The sequence below is a fragment of the Labrus mixtus genome, chromosome 8, assembly GCF_963584025.1.
Source record: "Labrus mixtus chromosome 8, fLabMix1.1, whole genome shotgun sequence".
Taxonomy (NCBI): domain Eukaryota; kingdom Metazoa; phylum Chordata; class Actinopteri; order Labriformes; family Labridae; genus Labrus; species Labrus mixtus.
The window spans coordinates 5,423,444-5,434,669 of NC_083619.1; the positions used below are offsets into that span (position 1 = coordinate 5,423,444).

At 37.3% G+C, this 11,226-nt stretch overlaps 1 protein-coding gene and 1 gene segment (V, D, J or C); both read right to left on the reverse strand.

Moving 5' to 3' along the window:
- Positions 1-2,871, reverse strand: part of LOC132978668 (uncharacterized) — a 29,677-nt gene extending 26,806 nt beyond the window's left edge. For 3 of the 5 annotated variants that reach the window (XR_009673972.1, XR_009673973.1, XM_061043924.1), the window contains exons 1-4: positions 2,770-2,870; positions 2,450-2,476; positions 2,029-2,325; positions 1,351-1,647 (exon numbers count right to left, since the gene is read on the reverse strand). Coding sequence is in view for 3 of the 5 variants with exons in the window: in XM_061043924.1 (XP_060899907.1) it covers positions 1,351-1,647; positions 2,029-2,325; positions 2,450-2,476; positions 2,770-2,803 (655 nt within the window). In the remaining 2 variants the exon portion in view is untranslated. Of the gene's footprint in view, positions 1-1,350; positions 1,648-2,028; positions 2,326-2,449; positions 2,477-2,769 lie in introns of all 5 variants that reach the window. The other 2 variants (XM_061043925.1, XM_061043923.1) reach the window with 1 other exon arrangement.
- Positions 2,872-7,767: 4,896 nt separating this feature from the next.
- LOC132978679 (immunoglobulin lambda constant 6-like) lies at positions 7,768-10,831 on the reverse strand. The segment is given in 3 exon segments: positions 7,768-8,605; positions 8,733-9,041; positions 10,581-10,831. Coding segments are annotated over 3 exon segments (561 nt in total).
- Between the last annotated feature and the right edge of the window lie 395 nt (positions 10,832-11,226).

Genomic DNA, 11,226 nt, shown 5'->3' on the forward strand with positions numbered 1-11,226 from the left:
GAGAAAAAAAACTTTAAACTGTTTTCCTGCGTGAGGATTTATATTGTGTTCAGCGATGTCTACAACGTGCAGTTTCTGTACAGCTGTGTCGCTCTTAAAGTTCCGTCTGTTTTCACGTTCGGGAGTTTGCACTCCTACTAGCTACAGTACGGTAGTTGAGCTGAAAGTTGGCAGAGGCTCCTAGCTTGCAAGTTGCGCTGCCCAACTCCGCTGGTCACTCTTTAACTTTAATATAGGACTCTTTCAATCAAAAGAGAACTCCACAAGGTTTATTTACAGAACAATATGTCACTGTTTCTGTAAATGCATGATTATGACCTCGTGAGGAAGAAAAGATGTGAAAAAAGTTGCGCAGCCAGCCTGGTCTGTGTCGCCGTCTTTCCCAGCAATCAGCTTTCAATACACAATGAATGGGGATGGGTTTTTAATCACTTCAGGTTGCAGTTAGGGGCTGCTGCACCCACTGTAATGAAGGTGCGTGTTTCAGTATTTTATACTGGTATATTGGTTGTATAAGACGCCGCCAACTTTTAAGACGAAAAAATAGGTATTAAAAGTACGTCTTATACACCGTATTTTACGGTAATTATTATTTATGCAACAAGAGACTGTCTCTTTAAAACAGATGTGCAGGTGAAAAAGTTCTTACTTACGTGTGTTTTTGTGTAAAATAAAATGTAAAATTCCACAGTGGTAAGTAGTTACAGTGAAATGTCAGTTTTATTGTCACAATATTTCTCAAAATAATAGATAAAAGGAAATGCCATTTATACGTGGGGTCCTTGTGGGATGTGAATTATATACTAGGCTTTTTATAAAATCATTTTTATTAAAGGCCTTTTTTAAAATGTTTTCTCACGTGTAGTTGCAATACATATGTGGCTTTTGCGATATAATTAAGGTTTTTATTCATGATTGTCTCAAGCTGAGACACAAGTTTTATGGGCTTTATTATTATTACAACATGACATGAGTGACGTGAGCGCTGAAACTCACCTGACTGAACGCTCTTTTAGGATTATTTTTCTACCCATCGGACATTCTTTGACACACTGCTAAACTTAGTTCGACTGTTAGCCTGGTCCGGAGCAGACTTGTTCACCAGCGTAAGTTACCATGGTAACTCAGCGAGGATTCATATAAACCACTGTGATGGAACGACACTCCCACTTAAATGAGCCAGACTTATTGAAAGAAGCGAGGATTTTGCTTAATCCTGCTTCATGGAATGACCCCCAGGTATCTGTTTGATTCAATGCTAAGAGGTAAGAAAACAAACAAAAACAACAACAACAACAAAAAACACACCAAAAAGTAAAAAATAATATTGGCAACACTTGTATTACTCACTTTGTATGCTGATGGAGACTGTGTCACTGTGTGGAGATTGAAGATTTATGTCTCCATTCTGAACAGTGTAAAAACATTTCACTTTGACCTCAGCAGATGAACTCTGATGATCCATCTTCAGCAGCTCACTTCCTGTCAGTGTCTGCAGACAGGAAAATATCTTCACAGTTCCTCCACTTAAAGTTTGGTAATAACACTGAGACACAGACACTGATGATGGAGTCTGACAGTTCAGTGTGACTGAGTCTGTCTCTGTGATCACCGCTGGATTCACCATCAGGTCAGGTTGAGGAAGAGCTGAAAATATGAGCAAATATATTTGAAAAATAGAAATGTAAACATATTCACAATTATTGAAAGAGTATAATACATTCTCCACCAGTGCTCCCATTAGTATGTTTGTTTTGGTGTTTTTAGGACTAGAAACAACAACAGATTATCTTATATAATCACTCTCAAAATAATTATTAAAACACACAAAACAAATGTAGCTACAATACATATTTAATTTGCAAAAGCTTTTCCATTCAAATAAATCAATTGACAAATGTATACTGGTAGAGGATGCCTTTTGACAACATTCCAACTCTTTAAATCAGACTGCTTGAACCAGATGGCTTCTTTCTGATGATGTAACAAAATATATGAATATTGAATATTAACACTTCTATTACTCACTTTGTATGCTGATGGAGACTGTGTCACTGTGTGGAGATGGAGCATTTCTGCCTCCAATCTGAACAGTGTAAAAACATTTCACTTTGACCTCAGCAGGTGAACTCTGATGATCCATCTTCAGCAGCTCACTTCCTGTCAGTGTCTGCAGACAGGATAATATCTTCACAGTTCCTCCACTTAAAGTTTGGTAATAACACTGAGACACAGACACAGATGATGGAGTCTGACAGTTCAGTGTGACTGAGTCTGTCTCTGTGATCACTGCTGGATTCACTGTAAGTTTAGGTGGAAGACGAGCTGAAAATATAAACCATGAATATGTTTTATCAAACTCAAACATAAGCTGCATATAAATGTTTAAATTCTTCAGTATTACAGCGATCACAGCACAGACATGAACGATGAGAGATCACAGACTGACCTTCTGTTTGAATCCCATTAAAGACATCTGTTTAAAAAACACAGTGAAAGTAAGGTGACTACACATAATAATAACTCCAAGAGTTCACACATTTCAACTCCTGTTTATTTATTTTAATAAGATCGAGAATTATTAACTGAGACAAAAATAGATTTTATTTGTCACAACTGGCAGAACACACAAAACGCAATATCACCGACTCAAAGCTTAATCACTGATATGATGATATCTGACATGACACATTAACTTCATGTTTCAATCTGCAGAGCTTTATAATAGACCACAATAATACTGAATAAATCAATAAAGGTTTTACTTACACATGAAGAAGACAAACAGCAGACGTCCGGCCATGATGAAGCTGAACACTGAGACTGTACAGAGGATACGTGTGTGTCTCACTGTGTGGACTTTGTGGTTAATGAGACCAAGGTCTTAAATTAAATACATGGGAACGACAGCTATCAGAAATTAGACCCAGGCCAACCACCCAAGCCTATTGTTATTTTTAAAGTAACTTGTATGCATATGTGTTAGTGTCAAATTCCGCACAATGGAAACTAGCTTCTGTAGAAAGATGACATGGTGTATCTGCAGGTGTAAAACTGACACTTCACTAACACGCTGAGCTTGTTTGTGTTCTGCTCTCACTAAAGACAGTGTTTGTTCCGTTTGGTTGATACATTTCAAAGTGTCTTATATCAAAAAGTCTTTGGTCTTTGTAATAATGGATACTAGTTTTCTTTGGGTGACCAGGTGTCCCTCTTTGTGCAGGACTGAAACTAAGTGTTGTAGTAATCGAAATTGGTCTTTGTCTCAACACCGGCCCAATTGATTCATAACTTGATTTTTATCCCCAGGTTACGTCCACAAATGGTCTACACAACCTGCTGTACACAAGATGATGATTTTTCAGAGCTATTTATGGTCTTGTTCTTATCTCGGCCTCGCTCTGCCTCGGTCTTGATTCGGTCTCTGAGCATTCTGTTCTGGGGAACGTCTTGGTCGCTGACTACAACATCAGCACAATGTTTTCATCACATGTCAGCATCCTGCAAACTCTCGACCTTTACCCCCCTCCCTTCAACCCTCATCCCTCGACCCTTACCCTCATCCATTCATACCTCAACCCTCATCCCTCGACCCTTACCCTCATCCATTCATACCTCAACCCTCATCCCTCGACCCTTACCCTCATCCATTCATACCTCAACCCTCATCCCTCGACCCTTACCCTCATCCATTCATACCTCAACCCTCATCCCTCGACCCTTACCCTCATCCATTCATACCTCATCCCTCATGCTCATCTCTACATCCCCTTCATCTATTGACCCTTATAATATTCCTATAATCCAATTTATCTCAGTATGTCGATACACACAGCGTGTGGAAGTGGAATTCCCAGCCTATAATGAATTTTTGGATGCAAGGTGGAGGTTTTGTCTTGTCCAAGAACATTTTGTTGTCTGGCAACAACCACGCATAGTTTGCCCTCCTCAAATTAAAGAACACCTTCTTGTCCATTCAGGACCTTACTGAGCTGGCAAAGTGAAGGAAGAGAGGAGGGCTGGCCCTCAGTCGCCCTTCAAGGGAAAGACGTATTAGGCATAGGTGCGTAAGTTGTACTTTGGTTTGCTATGTAATATAAGTATTGAAGAGATTAGGCAATGGCAGTCTGATTGTATCTAGGGAGCTAACCGTGTTTTTTTGTATTTGTATTACTTGTTTCAGCGGATGATGAGTAAGAATCAAACAAAGGCAGGTACAAGTACCTCAGAATCCATCACAGTCTGGACATGGCATGATGCCTAGAACCTGGCCAAAATCATTTTGCTGTAGTAAGTTTTACAAGAGGCTCATGTTATTGCCTGTATTCATCCTGAACTGATTATACCGCTCTGAGCACTTCGAGTTGAATATCTTTCAACTTTTTCAGAAAGAGGCTGTTGACGTCATCGGCTCTCTTTCTAGCAAAATGTAAGATATTCTCCTCCTATGGATCATATCTTATACCCACATCCTCTTTGCTCCGTGTCTGATAGAGAAAACAACAATCTCAAATATGAAACATGCAGCAATAAGCAACGAGGCAGTGTCGGTCAAACAGCGGCCATTTTCAACAGACTGTTGTCGTAGAGACAACTCACGTTATTCTCACTGAAATGTACTGGATCAAAAGCCTCTATCACTGTTGTGTAAGCATTACTGACAGCAACAAGGTTATGCATACGCAGCGTTCTGCATATCAATAGCTGTGGTAAGATGAAGAAACAATGACACATTAGTGTAAGATAGGAACTATGTCTAGTTCAATCTATTCTGCTGTGATTGTAAGTTAATGCTTCAGGAGTTAAAAAAAAAAAATCAAATATAAAGCAGTATAACAAACACTGCCTAAAGTCAAAATGTGTGTACTTCGGCAAGATTACCATCAGATTCAACATCAGTAAAAGAGCCAATTGGCCGGAGTCACATATGAGGGGAAGCTTGTAAGTAATTAACAACAGATTTGACGTCAGGATCCTACAGTACTTTAGTAGTGGTGTCCATGGTCAGACTTTCAAAAACACACGAAGAGCAAGCAGTGTTGTGTGTGGTTACAACTTTTTCAGAACAACTCCTAAAGAGAAAATCTTTAACCAGCAAATTAGTGCAAAGATGGGAAACTTACTTTGCCCTGTTAACGACATATACCCACTTGTGTCTGTCGCTTGAAACGTCTGCCCTTTCCCAGACTACACCCCCAGTCCTCTTTTTACCAACATGATGTCCATCAACTCTTCACTCCACCTGAGGAACCACTACACGGCAGTGCAGTCCTCCCTGAACCCCAAACAGCTAGAGGACTTCACTCAGAGCCTGAGGAGCACTTGTGGCAGGGAGGGCAGGGTTACTCTTGGCAGGGTAGGGGTGGTGGCCCTGTCCCTGGCTGTGCTGTTTGACACACTTGCTAAACAGGTGAGAGGATGGTGGGTGTCAGACTCAGGGCCTGTACCAGGATTATTCTACAAAGACCTGAGAGGGTTTAACCCACCACATGTCTACACGGTCAGCGAGTACCTGAGGCTGGTTCAACACAACATCAACAGGATGAGAGAGGAGACTGAGAGGTAGGAACATAATATATTGTATATTTCTGTAGCCATGCCCTTTTAGAATCAGTTTTCCTTTGCAAAGTATGTTTTCTGTGTCAGCTTTTCTGATTGCATTGTCTGATTTCTCACCAAGGTACATCAAGCGGTTAAGAGATGGCGACAAATCATCGGAAAACTTACGTTACTGATAGACGAAGACATCAGATTAATAAACTCAGCTTTGGGAAAAATGGTTTGAAAGCAATTTGAACATTCACTTCATCCGTCTAAAAAATGGCACTGTTGATGAGTTGGTCAGGCCTAATGAAAAACAACCAACTGTTTTCATCTTTAATCTCAACTGTGATCTGGAGACAGCTGACAAAGAATTGAAGGCCCAAGTTGAAAAATCTGACAATCTCACCCAAGAAGCTTTTAAAAGATACAAGAGATATGGAAAGCTGTGGTCGTTCCAGGTTGCTGAGATAAATGTATTAATGTAATGTGTTTTATCATGTATTATATAATAATGTAATTATGTATCTCATATGATGTTTATATGCTTGGCTGCTCATAGTTTGTTCGAAACGTGGTGCTGCTTCCAGCCTTGGAAATGTCATGTTTAATCTCAACAAGGTTTTCATGGTTAAGTAAAATTAAATAAAAAAATGAATGTATTAATTAAAAGGCAGAATATCAAAACACATAATACTGCCATTTATGGAGCAGTGTGTTTAGCAGACACTAGGGGGAGTCAGAGTGAAGGTTTTATTCTGGACTGAACAGAATATAGGACTGTAATAAACACTGGGGGGGGGGGGGGGGGGGGGGGGGGCAGTTAATATCAGAGAAGTGTTCTGAGATATTGCCATGTATAAAAAAATACACACAAGTACATTTTGTCTTTTCACATTAGGGTCGTATGATTGTGTCTAACAATATTTTTTATTTTATATCAACTTTTGTAAAGGAACAATTAAGACATTAAATATGAAAAAAAAAGTAAAACTGATGACTTATGTTTAAAAGTTTGTTTCAACATCTTAAGTGAAAACTTTAAAACGTTTTATCTCATTTCCAAATGAGCTGAATTTGATATAATCTTTAAACTAAGCCATACAATTCAAAATGGTATAAATGTATGTTTCTAGAAGAGAGACCACAAATACAAATAACGACTGAATGAGATTACTCTTAGTTAAACATTTTAATTCATGATGAAGTATTTTCAACTGAACTGAAGCTCACAGTGAACCTCAGCAGCAGATCAAATGTTGTAGTTTTCCTAATAATATTTAATAATACAAATATCCCACAATTAAAAGTCATAATTTGCATATTTTAAAACTTAAACTTAAATGACTGTAAGATTACACCAAACAGGTAGTGAAATACTAAGAGTATAAAAAAAGTGTTAACATTTTGGGATTATCTGAATTTGAATTTTTCTTTTACGACTGTGTGTGAGGGCCTTCTTTTTTATAAAAAAAAAGAAAAAAGGAAAAGGAGCCGTTTATTTACAAGAAAAAATTCTAAATGTGTGTTTTTAAAAAGTTGAACATTAACTAGAAACACAACTCATTTATTGTTAGAGACTATAAAGACACTAATGTCCCCCATAAGAAAAGCAAACGATGCTACTGTTTGGATCAGGTCTGCAGTCACTGACCTCTATAATCACATTTAAAACCTAAAGACATATTCTGAGTTTTATAGTGAACTTACTTTATAATCTCAAGAACTCTGAGTTTGTCTTTGGAAATGTTCCCTTTTCTGTTTTTTGTTTGCTTTAGAATGGCTCTGATACGCCGTCGTACTTTTCTGCTGTCATGTGTGAAGCTCTTTGTTCTCCTTGTTTGAAAAGTGCTACACGAATAGAGTCATAATTATATTTTTGTATTATGCACATGAGGTACCCTCCTTTTTTTGCATTACTTTGCGTTGCATTAGAATCATTCATCTTACATCTAAATGTATAATGAAGCCATCGCTGTCACTTTTTGACACCCAATAAAATGGATTGAAATGCGATGAAATGAAGAAGGTCGGAGTCGAACCCAGGCCACCGGCCTCGAGGGAAATAGCCCTTTACATGGTTCATAACCACTGGGCTACGCAGCAGCATGCACTGAAAACTAATAAAGTATAAAGTTGGGCGCAGAAGGTAAAGGGAACGCTTTGTTCAGGATTCATTTTAAATCAAAACATTGTGTTGTTAATTATAGAAACAACACAACAATGTTTATTATATGCAGACGACTTTATTCTTTCAAATCGTCAGTTCAACATACATTTTTTTTTATTGCATTTACTTTAAAAAAACAAAAAGTTTTACATGCGCACTGTGAACTAGCTAAAATGTAAAATCACTATATTTTAAATACATGAGATCTTTAGTAATTTACGCCTAAATTTGTGATTCTGTATTGATTTGTTAAAAACATTTTATTGTAATTTAGCAGAAAAAAAGCAATCTATGTAAAGTCCATACCAAAACAAAAACATTTGAAATCCTCCATAAACGAGAAAATTTAAAAAAAAAGCACACAGCATGTTTTGTGTATCATTCAGCTTCAGCTCTCTACTGATGAAGCTGCTATGTCATGTTTTGTTTCTACATGTAAACAAGAGTATCATCAGCGTAGAGCTCTACATCAACACTGACACCACCGTTTAAAAGGGTCAACAGTGAACCTGCAGACAAATCAACACACTGAATTTTTACAAGTTTACTTTTCTTTGTGAGCTTTTTGTTCCTGGTTAATGTGTGTGCTTGTATTCATATCTTCTTGTACATTTTATTCTCTGCGATGTGTGAAACTATAAAGAGAGCTTGTTACGAGAGACTGAGGGCCTGATTAATTAAGAAAGCATCTTCGCCGCTAATATGGTGATGGTGGGATGGAAAATAGAGTAAAACATAATCATCCAGCATGTGTGAAGTTTGTGGACGGACTCTTGTTCCTGAGGACGGTCAGCAGGAAGAGTCCACAGCAGTACACCAGACTCTTCACTGTCAGCACTGTGTAGAGCAGCAAGAGCAGCTTCACCTTGTATGGAGACGGGACAGAGGGATCCGCTGCAGGTGATGGAACAGAAAAAGAATAAAATCATCAACAACGTCAGTCCTCTGTTTTTCTTTCTTTTAACAGAATCACTAAATGAAGATGAATCTACGCTGCACAAAGTCACCAAACCTTCATTACCTGTATCTATCCGAGCCTCCACTGTTCCCCCCTCGTGCTGCACGTAGCAGCTGTATTCATAGCTGAACTTTGTCTGATAGATCTGTAAGACGGAGGCAGTACATCCAGACTCTCTGAGCTCCAGCTGCTGTCCGTCAGCAGAGGGCAGCTCCTCTAAACATCCGCTCTCCGTTTGTCGTGTCCAGGAGATTCTGACCACAGGAGGAAACATGGCTGAGGCCACACACAGCAGGGAGCTCTTCTCCTCCAGCCGGCCTCTGGATGCTGCCGGGTACACGCTCACCACGGGCTTCACCACCTGCTCCTCGTCTTTGAAAGAGAAACAAGTAACACACACACACACACACACACACACACACACACACACACACACACACACACACACACACACACACACACACACAGTCAGCAGCATTTACGGCATTTAGTCTGGTCCTAAACCTGAACTCTGAAACACATGAATAATATCAAATTAAAAATGGTGAATGAAGATACATGAATCTGTTCATTATAATAGCGGGTGTTCTCAAATACATTTTAAGAAAAAAAACATTTAATTGAAATTAAATCCATAAAAATAAAAACAAAGGATTATAGCAGCAATAGAATATCATTTTAAACTTTGTTATATTTTGTATTTATACATTAGATTATATTTTATCATGCTGTTCATAATTTCATTAAAATATATTTACAACTCTTGTCTTTATCAGGGTTTACATATAATTATGAATTACATATTAACCTTCAAGAAAACCATTTAATTATTTTGAATAAATTAAAAACTAATTACATTTAAATATATTTAAAACCATGTTGTTTTCTCTAATTAATACAGATAAATAAAATCCATACAACAGTTATTTCAGAGTGTTTGTTATTTATGAAATATTCAGTGTTATGTTTTGAAATGTTAAATAAGGTCAAACTTGATTTACAAACTAAAGACAAAGGTTTCATAAATCCTCGAGAAGACATTAAAATAGACGTATGATAACGTGTGATATCAGACAACATGTAGTTCAAATGATTGTCTCTGAAAAACAGTTTTTCATTCTGTATTAAATATATATAATGATATAAATGTGAATCATTTGAGCAAGTTTATTTGTAGATTCACACAGAGAAGAAGTCAACGTGTGATAACAAAGAGTGGGCTCTAGACCTGCTCTTTTTAAAGTGTCTTCAGATAACATTTGTTATAAATCAGAGCCATACAAAGAAAGATTGATGAGTTGATTCACACAGTTCAAAACAGAGCACTAACAACATGTTGAAGTTTGAGCCCAACAATCATTGGTTTGACTATTTGATCCTTTTTAAAGCGTTTCATTCAAACAAAGTCTTTTTCTTCTAATGTGGCTTTCTAAGTCGTTAAAGATCAGAAACTCTTTGGAGTCGCCTCGTCAGTTGCACTTCTTGTCCTTAAACCTTGTTAGTTATTTTTAATGAACCTCTTATTGAGCCTCCAAGTCTTTAAAGTTTACATTTAATATGGCCTTGAACTCTGATTACATTTAAAATATCATTTAAATATCTGTTTGAAGACACCATCAAATCAAATATAATTATTGTGAGTTTTATTTTACAGGTTTTTATTTCAGGATTATTCAAATGTTCTTTACAACATATGAAACAGAATAACAGAATAACTTTAACCTTATTTAACTTTATTTATGTGTTGAGATTTGAACATCTTAGAGGTAACATCTTTTCATGTCTCAATAGCTGCACGCCTTTAAAAAAATCTCCTTTTATTATAAAACTTTAATATTTAACATCTCAAACAGGAAAAGGTAATTAAAGTCACATTTCAGACAACTGAAGGAAATCAAAGTTTATTCTTACCTGAAACAAAGAGTCTAGTTCCAGAGCCAAAGATCAACACTCCACAGTGAAAAGACGTGATACAAAAACCTGTCTGCTGGTGAACTACACAAATCATGAACCAGGATCAAACCTCAAACACATTTCTACTTCAGCGTCTCTTCCTCTTTTTCTTCCTCTCAGAATGTTTCTCCTTTAACGGTGATGTGTGTTGTTTCATTTGTTAAGTCCACAATGTTTGAACTGGAGCTGAAGGATGGATGAATGGACTGGTTTGACTGATTTTTCAGATTTTTATTTTAATTTTTTTTATTTAACCTTTTTTTAACCAGGAAAAAGTCTAATTGAGATTAAAAATATATTTTACAAGAGTGTCCTGGCCAAGACAGGCAGCAGCACATCTACAGGGTTTCAGACAGAAAACACTTAACAACAATGAACATGAATAAAGGAATCACAATAAGAACCATTCATCAGAATCTGTCATAAGTCATCAGCAACAAAGCGATCAAAAAGGGCAATACGAGTTAGCTAAAAACATCTACAGTCAGATATTTCTGCCTCCAGATCATTAAGACGACCTTTGAAAACATCCAAGGAAACCAGCTCCCGAAGATTTAAAGAAGGCCCCGAATTTGTAAACAAAACCATGTGTGCAAAGATCGTT